At 34.6% G+C, this 17,852-nt stretch overlaps 2 protein-coding genes across 5 annotated transcripts; one reads left to right on the forward strand and one right to left on the reverse strand.

Annotated features, from left to right (window-relative positions):
• Positions 1 to 380: 380 nt before the first annotated feature.
• On the forward strand, positions 381 to 11,569 carry LOC116779505 (E3 ubiquitin-protein ligase Su(dx)). Of its 3 annotated transcripts, none has more exons than XM_032673813.2 (14): positions 381 to 459; positions 654 to 709; positions 1,197 to 1,334; positions 1,725 to 2,012; positions 2,099 to 2,331; positions 2,405 to 2,616; positions 2,889 to 3,178; positions 4,337 to 4,566; positions 4,686 to 4,979; positions 9,086 to 9,586; positions 9,843 to 9,938; positions 10,024 to 10,176; positions 10,899 to 11,030; positions 11,171 to 11,569. In XM_032673813.2, exons 3-14 carry the CDS (start codon positions 1,265 to 1,267, stop codon positions 11,306 to 11,308), a joined length of 2,637 nt encoding a protein of 878 aa, XP_032529704.2. In that variant the 5' UTR covers positions 381 to 459; positions 654 to 709; positions 1,197 to 1,264; the 3' UTR covers positions 11,309 to 11,569. The 3 variants fall into 3 exon arrangements, with proteins under 3 accessions (XP_032529704.2, XP_032529703.2, XP_061378165.1); XM_032673812.2 differs by having other exon boundaries at positions 400 to 575; XM_061522181.1 differs by having other exon boundaries at positions 404 to 553.
• A 1,076-nt stretch (positions 11,570 to 12,645) lies between these two features.
• Positions 12,646 to 16,500, reverse strand: LOC116779479 (alanine--tRNA ligase, cytoplasmic). Of its 2 annotated transcripts, none has more exons than XM_032673778.2 (2): positions 16,412 to 16,500; positions 12,646 to 15,664 (listed from the first exon to the last, which is right to left on the reverse strand). In XM_032673778.2, exon 2 carries the CDS (start codon positions 15,654 to 15,656, stop codon positions 12,753 to 12,755), a length of 2,904 nt encoding a protein of 967 aa, XP_032529669.2. In that variant the 5' UTR covers positions 15,657 to 15,664; positions 16,412 to 16,500; the 3' UTR covers positions 12,646 to 12,752. The 2 variants fall into 2 exon arrangements, with proteins under 2 accessions (XP_032529669.2, XP_032529668.2); XM_032673777.2 differs by having other exon boundaries at positions 16,303 to 16,457.
• Positions 16,501 to 17,852: the final 1,352 nt, after the last annotated feature.

Here is a 17,852-nt window from a genome sequence, read left to right on the forward strand (position 1 = left end):
ATGTGAAAATATAGAATAAAAATATTCTGTATAAATCCTTTGTTTTTTTTACATAATTAATCAATTGCGAAAAAGAATGATTATAATGTTGATAAAAAATATATTACAAAATATTGAAATGTGTTTTTTTATGTGTATTAGACGGTGTACTAAGGACTAGCATCATTTTTAAACTTTTAATTTTTTTTTGCATTATTAAAAAGTAACATCTATAATGTTTATATATTAATTGTATTATAATACTCTTTACAAATTAGATTATACTTAAATAATCTCTATTTATTAATGAAGTATAGCTTTCTTGTCAACATGCTTGGACCATTTGAAATAGTTAATAAAGTTTAATCTGTTTCACAACGGTAATGTCAGTGTTAACAACATTTGTTTGTAATCTATACTCTTTTCGTATGAGTGTCTTATTAAAGCTCGAAGGCTGAGTCCTATAAAGAAATATCTGTGGTAAAAATGTTGAAGTTGTGACTAGTTAAATTTCAAGATTGTTTTTGTTTATCTACTACGTAGTTTTATTTTTTGGTTTTGTTTAAAGTATTTTGTGCGTACCACTTTATGATGAAGTAATAGACAGAGTCGTTGTGCTGATATACGCGATCATTCTATAAGTGCATGTAAATTGTTGGTCTATTTCCTTTCAGACATCAGTATGATAAGGAAGAACGATAATGACATAATCTGAAGAATTTGCAAAGCGGTAATTTTTACATTTATTATAGATGAAAGTTTACCACAGTGAAACCATAGCAATTTTTTGAACTTAAAATTCTATTTTTTCCATACTTATCTTTTATTATTTGTAGCGGAACTCTAATTTATTGAGCAGACATTTCATTGAAATACATTTTTTCGTTAAAATGTTTTTGTAACTTGTCCTTGAAAGTAACATAATTAGATATAATATGTATAGTAAAATGTCAATATCATCTTGAATATGTAACACGTCTATACAATATTTACATTTGGAATGTATGATAGGATGTTATTGTGAGTATGTTTAATGTTATCAATATGCAAAATTTAAGTCTTACAATTAAAAATTTACTGTATTGATAACACTATAGCATGCTATCTCTTATTGTTGCTTTGATAAAAAAAAAAATCCGTCATACCTTTTTTTTAGCTCTTATAGATCTTTTATTGCTACCTAAGGATTGTGATTTATTCAATTATCTATGTTGTAGATTTCAAATAATGTGCAAAAGCTATTATAATTATACCTAAGAAAACATTATGAAATAGTCACATCACTATGACGGAAAACACCACTACAGTGACTTCACCTATTACTTTATCAAATTATCATCAACTCAGTCTTACAGGTATGTATGTTTATATGTTAAATATAATATTATATAGGATTTTAATATTAAAATTATAATTTTACATATGTACAATTATAATTCTGTTAATTAGTATGCAGCAATGAAATGTGATTCTGTTATGAAAACTGTAACCACAACATTGAATCAACCATAACAAGAATAATTCCAAGATTTGTTTGGAACATGCAGTTAAAGAAATAATATTATATTATATTAAACTGTGTTGAATTAAAGTAATTTGTAATGATACATTTTGTTGAAATTTGTTTACATGTTAAAGATTTTCCCTATTAATAATTACAACTATTAGTTTATTTACAGCTTTATCTGATAAAAAGTTAAAATAATAACTAATACCCTCTAAATTTATTGTATACAATATTTCAGTTGAGTCTGCGAACATAAGAAATTCAGGATTATTCAAACCGAATCCTTATTTACAAGTTGTAGTAGACGATAAGATTTCACGACGGACAGAGGTTTTGAAGAACACTCAACATCCAAAATGGAAGGAAGATTTCACTGTTTTAGTAACACCTCAGTCTCAAATGCTCTTTCGTTTGGCGGACCATCATAGTTTTAGAAAAGATCATATTATTGGTGAAAAAAGAATAGGTCTATTCCAAATTTTGCTATACTTTAACGGGAAATGTGAAAATGTTGAAATTTGTATTGGTATGAAACTTTCTAATATATGAATTCCATATACATTTCCTTCTTTTTGTTTTGAATACCATCATAACATGTTATTGTTATTACAGATTTAATGAAAACAGTATCAAATGAAAATGTACCACATGTAGAAGTCAAGTCCGCTGAGCTCACTCTATTACTTGATGGTTTAAGAATAGATCCTGCCGTTCTAGCTCAAACACCAGAATATTTTGAGAGGTTGAATTCCCGTAGTCCTCTAACTGACGGAGTACGTGCAAGAATAAGATTAAGGAATAATCTGGAAGTTGTTAGGTCCATGGGACATCCAAGACCATTAAGGGTATAGTTATTGTATCTTAATTAATTGTTGTAGTTCAATTGCATATAATTAATTGTTTTTATTTGTAATACAGCCACCTCCGGGTCCTCCTCCATTGAGTAATGGTGTGGTTCCGACGACCGCTGATAGTAACGCAGGTCCTTCGCGTCAGGAGGTTGAGCCTCCTCACGTGACGCCGGTGTCACATCCGCCTCCCTCTCAACCACCTGCCGCCACACCCTCAGCCGCTCCTGAGGAACCCCTGCCTCACGGATGGGAGATGAGACACGACGTTTATGGCCGACGGTATTATTAATAAACTATATATATAATTTTTATATCAACATAGGACTGATATACTGAATTAACATTATTATATTTTGCATGTTTAACTGCTTTATAAACTTACTTTAAAACAAAGAAAATATTGCTGAATTTCAATGACCACCTTAAAATTGTATATGAAAATCTTATTACAGGTGATAAAAAGTTGATCAGGTCATCCAAATATTGACCTTCTGTTTTCAGTTTAAATACTATTAAGTCAATTTTAATCAGTCATCTTTTTTCTGACACAGTTACTATGTCGATCACAATACACGTTCAACGTCGTGGGAGCGCCCTCAGCCGTTGCCGCCTGGCTGGGAGGTGCGGCGTGACGCTCGCGGCCGCGTGTATTACGTGGATCACAACACGCGCACCACCACGTGGCAGAGGCCGGACACGGAGCGCCTGGCGAGGTTCCAGCACTGGCGAGGGGAGCGCCGTCACGTGGTCGCTCAGGGCAACCAGCGGTTCCTGTACCCCGCGCCGCAGCCCCCGCACCCGCCCGGTCAACTGGCTGATAACGATGTCGAACAAATACCAGGTATTACTTTTATCCCATTTATCTATAACGACAAAGCCCGTCCTGTGGGTTGAATATTTTACCGTCAGCTTTTAATCACCCACATTCGGAGATGAGAAGTCATGTCCTGTGTAGCATACACAATACAAATATAAATTATTATGTAATTGTCATTTGACATAACATTTTATCTCTGTTTTCATTAGATATCAGATAACAGTGGTTGTTTAAGTTTAATGAAATTTAAAAAAAAAACTATAAACCTCCTTTTATACCTGCGAGTAAAAAGTTAAAAAATAAGAAACAAACCCAAAAGACGTGTAACAAGAGTACGTGGAAGTATTATTCTGGTTTCCATCAATATAATATACAACATTTATGGTCTGAACATAAAAAGCTACAAAATAAATATTGAAGTCGGCAATTCTCCGAAACGTGTTACGTAAAATATTATTAAGTTATAAAATTTGTAATCAAAATTAATTAAGATGTTTATTAAGTTAGTGAAAATCAAAAAGAGGTCATGTTATTTATCTGTGTACTGAAACTTTTCGGTTATCAATATTTTATCATACAAATACTTTTATCTGATTAGAATATCCGGATTAATATTTATTTGTTTGGGAATTAGTCTTATATTCGTGCTTATGAACCTGCAACGCCATCTTGCGTTACGAATAAAAAGTTTTTTGTTCAAGTATATTTGTAAGATAAAAAATAGCATTCGGTTACGACTGCCGTTTTTCGGGCAATATTTTATTTTACTTATTTTAAAATAGTTACACTAAATCTTACAAGTTCAATTTTTATTGCCTAAGTTTGATAGATATATCTCCATATATTTTACCTTTATCGATCCTCAACAACAATCCTATGTTTAAATCGCTATATATTGCATATTTTAAAAAATATTTAAATTATTGCATTTAAAATATATATCCTGTTGCATATTTAATTTTGTATGTATAAATATATCCGGTTTGTATAAAATGCAATAAAATGAGTCGAAAATAAAGTGGTAATTGTTGTCTGTATACCTATAGATATATACAGATATATATCTGCGGAGAAAGTTCAGCTTTCCAAATAGTTGTTACCTATTCAGGTGCATGTTAGTTTACTATCATGCTTCTCAGAGAAAGAGATGTCTTATTTGTCTGGATAATGTCCTTATTATAGCAGCCAGTAGCAGCGCTTCATCGGTGGGTGCTAGTACCAGCAACGCAGTAGTACCAACCGGGGCTGGAGTGGTCGTTGGTCCGGGGGCGGGGGCAGCCAGTGTGGCGGCAGCCGAGGAAGCCCTGGGCGCTCTGCCCTCGGGCTGGGAGCGACGTGTGCAACCCGATGGACGCGTCTACTACGTCAACCACAAAAACCGCACTACTCAGTGGGAAGATCCACGCACACAGGTACATTATACACACCATTTTGGTTTCCATGGTTCCGACCGATAGAATATGCCTAAATTTGTTTTTAGTTTTTACTTAAAGACTTTAATTTGTGTCTAATTACAATTGTTTTCAAACAGGGTCAAGAGATAAGTTCGTTAGAAGAGGCGTTACCACCCGGTTGGGAGATCAGATTTACTGAGGAGGGAACGCGTTATTTCGTCGACCACAACACAAGAACTACTACATTCCAAGATCCTCGTCCCGGGGCACCGAAGGGACCTCAGGGGGCTTACGGGGTCCCTCGAGCGTACGAACGATCCTTCAGATGGAAACTTAGCCAATTTAGATACCTCTGTCAGAGCAATGCTTTACCAAGTCACATTAAAATTACTTTGGCTAGACAGACTTTGTTTGAAGATTCCTATCATCAGGTGATATGAATATCTATTATTTTGTATCCAAAGTGCCTTACTTTCGTTAATTTAAGAGACGAAACCTCTTAGCATTCAATGGATTCACCGTGCGGGTGCCGGGTCCATTGCGTTGCAGGGAGTGGAGCTTCAACAGTGCCTGGGACTTGCGACCCAGGTGTAGGTTTAAGGGGCCCCTAACTAACGCGCGTTAAACGCTCACCTCCACTGTCCAAGCTCCTCTCCCTACCTAACCATATTTGAAAAGAACCTACTAGGGCTGCCTTCGAAGTACGTTCCAAGAACGAATTGATGTGAGTTCTGGACAGGCCCAAGTCTTTTAGCAGGTTGTAGAGAGATTTAGCCGTTATACCTCTCGCTCCCACTTCTACCGCGTATAAATCCACGACGAACCTATTTCGAGTGAGCTCGTAATATTTGTTGACCTTGATGGTATGGTCTTTGGGGATGTTGGTTTCCCAAGGAACCGTAAGCTCTATCATCACAACGCGCTTTAAGATTCGCGAATACATAAATATGTCTGGTCTGGAGGCCGACGCACAAATATCCTCGGGGATTTTGTATTGTTTTTCATACGTATCCATCATTATAGTCCAATCCGTAGCCGCTTTAAGGATGGAGTAAGGCTTAACATTTGTTTTTATAGCCCTAGTGCCCTCTCTCACAAAACCTACTGATCGCTCGTTTGTGGTTATTTCCTTTTGCGCTCTGGCTACCGAAAGACTAACCGCTTCACGTATGATTTCTAGAACCCTATCGTGACGACGCGAGTATTGACCGCTATCGAGGAGTACCTTACATCCCACTAACAAGTGCCTAGCAGTTCCAACTGCCTTCCCACAGATATAGCAAGTCTTTTCGGTACCCTTACCCCATCTCACTAAATTACTTTGATCTGGGAGAGTCATCTGGAACGCATTGAGATAGAATTTTAGCAATGCTGGCGACCAATCATGGATTAAGGTGCGCCATTTTAGTGCTAATGGGATGCAAAAATCTCCTATGTCTAACCACTCGTTCTGCATTTCTAAACTTATTGCATGGATCTTATATTTATCATTCTCGTCTTGCCGAATAAAAGACTTCAATATATCCGTATCTTGGACCTTCCTACTTGACCCTAACCCTACTCTGTTACTTTGCGCTCCTATCATAAACTGCTTGTGGAATTGAAGCCTTGACTCTAGCTCTGGGGCATCTTTGTCTTTTGGGAGCGATGTAACGACGTCATCCTGGGATTTCCCCAGGATGTATCTCTTGGAAAATCTCAGGTGTTTGTAGAGCTCCGATGGCCTTTTTAGACTCATCCCAAAACTATTGCGATCCCTAAATAAAGCCGATGAATCAGCCGTTAGCGCGAGCCCGAGCCACAACCTCAACATCTTTATGACGCCTGCATCTAACTTTGACAGAAGGGTTTTATTGAAATCATAAACGAGGAAAGGCCAATTTAAACGTGAAGTTAGGTAATTATCGTAGATCCAAGCTTTTTTAACGTTACTGATCTGTTGGCTATCTACCTTGTTGAGATCGTTTAAAAAGCTATCTACTATACCTTCTAAAGATGGAGTACGACCTATATTATCAATCTTCCGACCGAGAAATTTAAATGGTGCATTTTCTGTAACCGTAGAAATGCATTGACCGCCTAACGATAATCCCGGATCGTATGAGGTGTATCTTGTACTCCGCCTACCGAGACACAGACAGTGACATTTACATGGTTTTGTCCTCAATCCATCGGTCCACTCACAGAATCTATCCACTTCATCTAATAGTACTTGACAGTGTTTGGGGTTACGTGTCAGTATTGCGAGATCGTCAGCGAAGGCTAAAATGGATTCCGTGTATTTATTATTAAACTTGAACCGATACCCCCATTTTTTCTCGTTGCTGCTTAATTTATCTACTAAGATGTTAATTACAATATTAAATACAATTGGAGACAAACAGCAACCTTGAAATAGTCCTACATTGTAACTAAAAGTTTTTGAATGGCCTTCTTTAGTTGTTATAGAAAACTTTAATTTTGAGTAGTACGACGCGATCATATCGGTAACTAGGGGCGGAAAGTTGTACCATCTCAGCGCGAATAGCATCAATTCGTGTTGTATCGACCCGAACGCGTTCTCTAAGTCTATCCAACAAACTGTAATTTGCCTCTCGCTTTTCCTAGCATCTTTTAAACTCTCCGACAGCAAAGTGTTGTGTTCTAGGCATCCAGAAATTCCGGGTAAAAACCCTTTCTGGTGATTTGGCCTAAAATACCTGTTGCTGAGCATGAATCGCGTCATTCTCGTTTGTAGAACTGAGAAAAAGATTTTGGATATAGTATTTGTTAAGGCTATCGGTCTAGTATCTTTCGGATCTGTGACTCGATCTTTTTTGGGAATGAGGACAAAAATTGCTTTCCCGAAGCACTCCGGGATTTGCTTCCTTGACCAGATTTTATCGTATATATATGTGAGATGTTTACGAACCGATGGACATTTTTTAAAGACTATATATGGGATACCATCGGGTCCCGGCGCAGATTTAGACGATTTTTTCTTTATCTGAATACTTATCTCATCTAGCGTTGGAGGGATGCCGTGGAAATCGAAACGAGGAATTCCAGGTTTTTGATCGTTGGGATCCGCATAGAGTCTTACACTTTTAGGCACTTCGTATGTGCTCTTAAAATGATCGTAAATTTGTTCATTGGTCAAGAGAAGCTGTCCGCGTTCTTTCTTAAAAATGGTTTTCGAATACTCAAAAGGGTTTTTATCAAAATCTACTTCCTGTTTTGCCCGGTCAAAATTATCGCGATTTTTTGCGGTTTGCGCCGATATTCCTTGAATTAATTTTAGAATTGATCTTAACGCCCTAGCTAGTTGATGACTAAGGTGATTGTCGCCTAGGGCTTTGGCTATACGTAGATTTTTTATTAATTCCCGTTTTTTCCTCCTCATTTTTATCTTGAAAGAATTGTCTTTATTTTTGCGAGCGTAATGATTTCGAGGTGGATATTGCTCGTTAAAGTAGTCGTAAATAGTATTTTGGAAAGTTTCTACTCGCGAGTTCAAATCCTGCTTCGAGCCCGGATGCTCTAACAGGTCCGCTAAATTGTCGTCGTGAACTTTCCAAGTCGATTGTTTCATGTTTGGAATGCTAAGACGTGTCCGGATGTCAATGGACTCCTGGTAGTTTCCAGTTAATGGTTCACCATGGGATACATGAGGGTCAACTCTATCCGCAGTGAAAGTTGAAGAACTTACCGACGATTGTCGTGCTTCAACACCATTATGTGTTTTTAGATGTTTAATGTACCAGGCTCGTCTCTTGTAATTTTTCCCGCACGTAGGGCATTTCAAATCCGTATTCGCGCCGTTTTCGCCGTTTATATCGACCGGTGGACAGATCTTTCGCCCCCCCTCTCGGACTGTCCTAGGGGTATTTTTCTTAATAGGACTTTTAGCTTCGTAAATCCCGGGCTGGGCTTGCTAGGCCGTTACCCTCGGCTGTCTTTCCAGCAGTCATCTGTCTTTCCAGCGCCATCTGTCTTTCCAGCGTCAACTGTCTTTCCAGCGTCAGCCCGACTCTCCGGGCAGTCGTTTTAAATGAGACGAAACCTCTTAGCATTCAATGGATTCACCGTGCGGGTGCCGGGTCCATTGCGTTGCAGGGAGTGGAGCTTCAACAGTGCCTGGGACTTGCGACCCAGGTGTAGGTTTAAGGGGCCCCTAACTAACGCGCGTTAAACGCTCACCTCCACTGTCCAAGCTCCTCTCCCTACCTAACCATATTTGAAAAGAACCTACTAGGGCTGCCTTCGAAGTACGTTCCAAGAACGAATTGATGTGAGTTCTGGACAGGCCCAAGTCTTTTAGCAGGTTGTAGAGAGATTTAGCCGTTATACCTCTCGCTCCCACTTCTACCGCGTATAAATCCACGACGAACCTATTTCGAGTGAGTTCGTTTGTGAGCTCGTAATATTTGTTGACCTTGATGGTATGGTCTTTGGGGATGTTGGTTTCCCAAGGAACCGTAAGCTCTATCATCACAACGCGCTTTAAGATTCGCGAATACATAATATTTACAATAATACTTGTTTAAATATTTTGCAGATTATGAGACTACCAGCGTATGAACTGAGAAGAAGACTTTATATTATATTCCGAGGTGAAGAAGGTCTCGACTATGGTGGCGTCAGTCGAGAGTGGTTCTTTTTATTGTCGCATGAGGTTCTCAACCCCATGTACTGTCTGTTTGAATATGCAAATAAAAACAACTATAGCCTTCAGATAAATCCAGCCAGTTATGTGAACCCCGATCATTTGCTCTACTTTAAGTTTATTGGAAGATTCATAGCAATGGCACTCTATCATGGTAGATTTATTTATTCTGGTTTCACAATGCCCTTCTATAAGAGAATGTTGAATAAGAAGTTGACAATGAAAGACATTGAATCAATTGATCCGGAATTCTACAACTCATTGGTTTGGATAAAGGACAACAATATTGATGAATGTGGCCTTGAAATGTGGTTTAGTGTAGATTTCGAAGTTTTGGGTCAAGTTATACATCATGAATTAAAACCTTCGGGTGACAAGGAACGAGTGACTGAAGTAAGTAGACGGTTCTTGTAATTTATATTAATTTGTAATATCATTCACTATTTCAATGGTGAACTAATACAAAAAAGTATTATATTATTATATATTGCACGTCACATGTTAAATGACAGTGAAAAAAAAATCTACAAGCAAATAGAAAAATAAATAAATAAAAATAAAAACAAAATAGTAAAATGTTTTTTGACTTGCCAAAAAGAAAAATGTAATAAAATGTTTTTGTATAAAACAATTAATTTTCTCATTACAGGGGAACAAAGAGCAATATTTACAATTAGTTACACAATGGAGAATGACCAGAGGAATTGAAGAACAAACTAATGCTTTTCTGGACGGATTCAACGAGGTATGTTATAAATACAAGCTTTACTTAAGTTTTATTTATTTTTTTAACTAAAAATTACATAGCAAGCTTTTCAATTATGACGCAGGTAGTACCACTTGAGTGGCTGAAATATTTTGATGAGCGTGAGCTGGAACTGATGCTGTGCGGGATGCAGGAGGTTGATGTAGATGATTGGCAGCGGAACACCATCTACAGGCATTACACGAGAACCAGCAAGCAGGTCGTCTGGTTTTGGCAGGTATGAGCTCATTCAATTCTGTTAGGATGTATAGACGTTTGTCCGTCTATCACCCTATAACTACTCATACTATTTTAATTATCAAAGATTTTTTTCATTATGCCTTATTAATATAAGTGTTAAGATTATGTTAGTATGGACTTCATATAGATTTACTATACTATATTGTTTCTAACTAAATTAGATTTATGATGTAATTGTTAAGAACAGGTCAAGGTAAAGGTAGTAAGCCTTGTAAAAAGTAGAACATCTGGTATAAACGTCAAATCTGAAGTTGTTATGACCTTTTTCTTCAATAAACGAATAGGCACTTGTATGGGTGTGAGATATGTAAACATTAAGTTTGAAATAAAATGACATATTAATAAAATAATTACCTGAATATATTTTTATAAATAATGTCAGAGTAGTTCTAATGTGTTTAATGTATTTGTATTATCTGATTCATCCGCGTATTATAAAAGCGGAACTATGACGGGAAGGATTTATTTAGATACATGTGTGAATAATTGTTACATATCAATCAACAATTACTAAACGATTTTTATCAGACTTGTAAAAGAAAATTGACATGCGAAAATTATTTAACAAAGCTTGTAATTTCATTAAAACTCCTTGGTAAATTATAGATAATTAACTATATTTTATTTATTTAAATGCTGATAACGTCTCAACACATATACATAGATATTTAATTTGATAAAATTTTGTATATTTTTCAGTTTGTAAGACAAATGGATAATGAGAAACGCGCTAGGCTCCTTCAGTTCGTGACTGGAACATGTCGGGTGCCTGTGGGCGGGTTCGCTGAACTCATGGGCTCTAATGGACCACAGAGATTCTGTATAGAAAAGGTTCGGAATGTTAATATATATACATATATGCATGTGTGTGTGTATATTTTGTTATACATAACAATGGAATAAATCATTATTCTAAAGTTTTTTAATACGATTAAGTCCAGAATAATAATGTTTTTTTTTTTATTTTTAAGGTCGGTAAGGACACTTGGTTGCCGCGATCGCACACTTGCTTCAACCGTCTAGATTTACCGCCCTACAAGAGCTATGAACAATTATGTGAGAAATTAAATTATGCAATTGAAGAAACAGAAGGCTTCGGTCAGGAGTGAATAGGTTTGCTATTAGTTATAGTAGAATATTGTAAATTATTATTATGTTATTTTAATGCACCAACTAATATATGGCATCATTGAATGATACGGTGCCGTCATGAAAAAGACCAACCAAAAAATTTTATGAATATTTGTTTAAACAATAATTTTATTATGTAGATATATTTAGTGTACTATGTCAGTTATATAAGATATATTTTGTTTGAACTATATTTAAAAGTTCTTCTATAAAGTTCAATAAAAAAGATTAAAATGCAAGTATTTTTTTATTTTCACATAAATATCCTTTTCATTTTATCATTATAGTAAAAACATTTACGATTGAACGAAATGTATCTGGGTAAATTTAACAATTCCCTTAATATTGAACGTAATAACTAGAATTTAATAATCTGTTGAAGTACCACTAGTAATACTGTACATACTTTTCGATTTTGTCTACTTTAATCAGCATTTCATTATTTTTATAAATTAAAATTTATTAAAATTAACGATATTCTAATTGCAATATTCAAAAAATTGTTTAGTTGTTTGTGCACAAGTCAATTGACCATTGAGCACATTCAAAGGGATGAAACCTCCTCTTAGCATTCCATGGATTCACCGTACGGGTGCCGGATCTATCGCGTTCCAGGGAGAGGAGCTTCAACAGTGCCTGGGACTTGCGACCCAGGTATAGGTTTAAGGGGCCTCTAACTAATTATAAACTTAATTCAATGATTGCAAAATGGAAATAATAATAGGATATTAATAGTTGACAAAATAGTGAGCATAAATTTTGATTTTGCATATAAGAGGATACAAAATAATTGTTACGAAAATTCAGATGGTAGTAACCAAAGTAACAAGATTGAAACAAGTTTTTTTTTTTAATCTGTACAAAACACTAAGAAAACGTCCCAAAACAGCGAGTAGTCATGTTATATAAATGAAAATATATGAAGAATAATTAATTAACAAGGCTATAAAAATAATGAAAAAATCTTTAACTTTTTTCAATCGATATATATTTACTAAAACGTAGACCACATTCTAGTAAATATTTATCGATTGAAAATTTCAAGTACCGGATATATTATAGATTGCAATTTAAGGACTTCGGTGATTTATTTATTAAGATCAATAGAATCACAAGATTATTATAAAAAATTAAAGGTTATTGAAGATATTCCAATAGATAGATAATATGAATGCGTCATTGGTCAATATAAAGCAATAGAGTCCGGCGAGAGCCGAGTAATCTCTAGTTTGTGAAAAACGTAATAACTAGTCAAATTTTTCTTTTTTTGCATTTGTTACTAAGGGATGGTATTATATACAATGAAACAATAATGTTTTTAATATCAGATATATTATTAAAATGCAATTGGTGCTTAAATAATTGTTTTAGTAACCCGACGCGAGCAATATCCGGTCATATATTTGATATTATCTTACATCTTTACGACAGTTTGGAATTAGCAAAATCACGACCAATTTTAATTGCATCCTGTAGTTTATTAGGACTGTTTCCAGAAGCCTGAGCGGATTCAGCCTTTCCCCCACCTTTACCTCCCATCACAGGCACGACTGATTGGACCCATTCAGACGCCAATAAACCTTTTTCATTTAAAATCTTAGGCACAGCAGCTAGACAGAAGATTTTATTTGAATCGTCGTCAACGGAGAAAAACATAGCAGCGGTGTTCGGTAACATCTGTTTGACTTGTTTCAAAGCACCATCCAGGGCCTTAGTGTTATTGTAAGCCTTTAATTCTTCAACAATAACCGTAGCATTTTCATCTTTTAAACACAATTCTTTAGCCTTTTCTATGACGATATTAGCTGTCATCGCCTTTGCAGCCCTTTCCTTATCGTCCAATTGTTTTTTTAGATTTTTCAGCAGTGTTCTTAGTTCCTCTTTTTTCCAGTAAGCTATTTGAGCATGAGAAACGTCATTAGTCAGGTCTACTATATTTTTAACAACTTCTTTTTGATTAACATTTTCACCCTGTTCCTTTATTAAATTTGCAATAGCATTTACTTCGTTTTCTAAAGAACTCATTTTGTTTAAGGCTTTGATAGCCTCGGGACCTGTTAATGCTACAATTCTCCGAATTCCTTTTGCAATACCTTCTTCGCTTACAATAACGTAATCACCAATATGACCGGTTTGATGTAAATGAGAACCACCGCAAAATTCAACGGAAGTTTCAAATCCAGACAATCCATCGGGATTATTTTCCAAATCTTCAACAGGTATTCCAACTGAAACCACTCTTACTGGATCAGGGTACTGTTCATCAAACATAGCACGCAAGCCCTTAATTTTTTTAGCTTCACTTAAGCTGGTATGTTTAGCATATACAACTTTGTTTTTGTTTATTATTTCCTTAATTTGATCTTCCGCATCTTTAATTTGTTTCACAGTCATTGGTCCTTTATTTGTGAAGTCGAATCTCAGACGGTCCGGCATTACGAGCGATCCACGTTGATCAGAATCATTTCCGAGTACTTTCCTCAGCACATTGTTCAGAATGTGTGTTCCTGTATGATTATTCATCACTAATCTCCTCCTTTCAGTGTCGATATGGAGAGAAACTCTATCTCCAACTTTGAGAGTTCCTTCAACTTTTCCAATGTGAAGAACATATCCTCCCTTAACTTGAACGCTTTTAACTGTGAATTCTACGCTTTCATCGTCTAGCTTTACCATGTAACCCTCGTCGAATATTTGACCTCCTTGTTCAGCGTAAAAATTTGTGCGATCTAGTATAATACCACATTCTTGACCAGAACTTACTTCATCTACAAATTGTTTATTTCTGCGCAGCGCTGTGATAACACCTTCACATGGAGCAAATTTATATTCAGCATCTTTATCTGTCGAGGATGGTGTATAATTGTATTTTGGTGAATCGTCTGTTGTGTTAACACCTGTCTCTTGTAAATGGCTTATGGCGTGAATGTCTAGAGCCAGCAAATCTTCTTGTCCAGCAGTTTTACCTTGTGATGACAGTTGGGATTCTTTTTTCGCCTTTTCATAAGCATCCATATCAATATTTAAGCCCTTCTCTTCACACATGAGCTGAGTCAAATCGATAGGGAAGCCGTAGGTATCATACATTCGCCAAGCAACGTCACCTGGTATAATTTTAGAATCGCCTAATTTTTCAATAGTTCTGTTTAGTAGATTTCGGCCTCTTGTAAGAGTTTTTAGAAATTGAATTTCTTCCTCATTTATAATTTGAATAATAGACTCGGGATCCTTTTTAATTTCAGGAAATACATCACCCAATAATTCTACAACAGTGTTTACTAATGAGCTGAAGAAACCTGGTTTAGCATTTAGTTTTTCTGAAGCGAAACGAACTGCTCTTCTCAAAATTCTTCGTAAAACATACCCTCTTCCTGTATTATCTGGGTAACCTCCATCTGCCAAGGCAATAGTCAATGTACGGGCATGGTCAGCTAATACCCTGTATGCCATATCAATACCATCTGTGTCTTCTGCACCAACATGACCAGTATAAGGTCTTACCTTAGTGCCATTTTCAATGGCCTTAAATATTGGCATAAAGAAATCAGTGTCATAATTAGCCTTCTTATTTTGAATCACAGAAACCAATCTTTCTAATCCTAAGCCACAATCAATGTGTTTTTTTGGTAGTAACTTAAGTGATCCATCTGATTCCCTATTAAATTGAATAAATACCAAATTCCAAATTTCAAGGACATCAGGATCATCCATATTTACAAGATGTGCAGCATCCCTTCCTCCTATTCTATCATAATGTAGTTCAGAGCATGGCCCACAAGGGCCCGTTTCACCCATTTCCCAAAAGTTGTCTTTCATACTTCCTGGTAGGATGTGTGATTCAGGAACACCTAAACTCAACCATATATTCTTACATTCTAAATCAGGTTCAAGTCCAGAAGCTTTGTCTCCTCCAAAGTATGTTATGTATAAACGATCAGCGGGTAGTTTATATACTTCAGTGAGCAGCTCCCAAGCCCAGCTACAGATTTCTTTTTTAAAGTAGTCACCAAAGGACCAATTTCCCAACATTTCAAAAAATGTATGATGGTAGACATCTTTTCCAACATCATCCAAATCATTATGTTTTCCTCCTGCTCTTATACACTTTTGGGTATTAACAACTCTCACATACTGAGCCATATCAGAGTTTGGATCAACTGAACCTAAGAAAATGGGTTTAAATTGATTCATGCCAGCATTTGCAAATAGCAAAGTAGGATCATCTAAAGGAATTGTGGATGAAGAATGGACATACTTATGCCCTTTATTAATAAAAAAATCAATGAAGGTTTTTCTAATTTCACTCCCGCTCATGTTGTTATTCATTGTGATATCTGCAAGAAATATTCACCGCATTAATTAAGATGAAACATTCAATAATATTTAAATAAAAATAAACTCAGTTAATTATGTATTAGTAATTATATAGAATGTGTCATTGCTTTGTGTTACATCATGCTCCATATGTTAGAAACAAAGTGTTAGCATTTCTTTACATTTTATAAGAAAAAATTAAATAATATTAAGTAACAATATTAAATTTTAAGGGATAGAAAAAGCCATAAGTATTTAAACAAATCTTTTTTATATTTGTATAAAAAAATTAACTCTTTATTTTTAATAGTTTATAGTTAATATTATGAAAATCAATAATTTCTTTGATATAAATAAGTTTGTTTATTTTATTAAGTACATATATTGTGACTTTTGTTTCTATTTATCTGATATAAGTGAAAGGTTTGACTTAGAACTTAAAGGTTAAATGTATGTTGGAATGTTAATATTCATAAGATAGAAAAGTTATTAAAAAAGAAAACTAAATACGTGGGAATCTTAATTGTGATAAAATATGAAGACATAGTAGTCCATATGGTATTAAAAGTATGAAGTGAAAGTATGTTTTACGTGAAATGAATTTTGTGCCTGTGGCAAAACTACACCAGGCATCTGGAGTACGACGAAAAAAAATTACCTTTTAATTAAAAACACAATTTTATCTCGAAATTGAAAGGATCAGATGAAATATAAAATATTTGTTACAGGGTTAACATAGGAATCGGTACAATCACCCCCGCACTTACATATATAATAAGACTGCACTATAAGGCTCAAGCTGGAAAGAAAAACGTAACCACATTAAATCGACAGTGACAAATTGACAAGTGACAATTGCTCTACTTTCAAAAGCTGAGTACGCGTTCCAAAGAAAAAGATTAAGATTATTTAGGCGGATTACATATCTATATTTCGTTGCTTTAAATTATTAGTTTTATCGATTTTAAAACTGAGAATAGGAATACTAATGTCTATTAGTTATTATACGTTTGAAATAATTTCCTTACTAAGTGTGTTAATCATTCTAGATAGTTCTTAGGAATATTAAAGTTGAATACAGGGTTCATCAAAATTGTCACTATCTATTTTTGTCCCTTATTGCTTTAATTATTGCGCTGCTTCTTTTATGAAATATAATCAGCTTAAATATTGAGAATAATTAATTTTGTGTATCATTTACACATTCGGAAGTCTGAAGTTTATAAGTTGCCTATGTCTAAAATTTTAAAAGTGATGTGGCATTATTTGAAGCTAATTATGAATGCATGTGTTCTGAATTTAAAATTTAAATAGTGTTTTAAAATAAAATTTTATTAAATTATGTTAAAATTAGCTTTACCTGCTATATTTCTTTAAACTATTCAACTTCTGGCTAACTCTTAAACTAAGAAAAAAATACCTTATTTTTTCTTGTTATTGTTATATTTGATAAATTTTATAAAAAAAAGTAAACAGTAAAACGTAATATTACTATTATAAATTAGCTTGATATAAATTTCAAATGTTTATTTTAATTCATTCTTGCTCCACGTTTGTAAAGTTTATGAAATTATTGAAAACTTGTAACGTTCAGATTCTATTTTTATTTCACATTAATTATGGGTAAGTAGAGTATACATATTTTTAATTCTTATGATTTTTCTTTATGCTTATTATTACCTAAAGCTGCTTATTATTATCTGCCACTAGTACAATGTTATAACTCTTATGTTTTAAATAACATAGAAGTGTGAGAATTGTATTTTGAGAAATTGTTTATATCTAGAAGCAATTTTCTTTTGTTAAAAGAAATATACTTACGAAAACTTCGTAGTAGTAAACACAATCTCAATTGGAAAGTTAATTAAAAATATAAAAGGAATAATGCAAGTATTATGTACGATCGCCTCATGTATTGTCATTGGTGAAGAATTAGAAAATAAGAAACTATAAGGTTTAATGTTGCTCATGTATGTTGGAATATTACATAACTTAAAAATAATTTATACAGTCAGCCTATCATTTTGAAGGAATTTTGTCGATCATCTTTTCAAGCAATTATCAACCCGTTTCAGAACTCTCCTCTAACTCGGAATAATAAAATCTATAAAATGTAGTCCAGTTTTATTTGTATAAATGAATTATTATAAATGAACAGTACACTGTATAAATGTAATTTTAATCCAGCTGAATGTTATTATGTAATTG

The sequence above is a fragment of the Danaus plexippus genome, chromosome 2 (assembly GCF_018135715.1).
Source record: "Danaus plexippus chromosome 2, MEX_DaPlex, whole genome shotgun sequence".
In the NCBI taxonomy this organism is placed as follows: Eukaryota; Metazoa; Arthropoda; class Insecta; order Lepidoptera; family Nymphalidae; genus Danaus; species Danaus plexippus.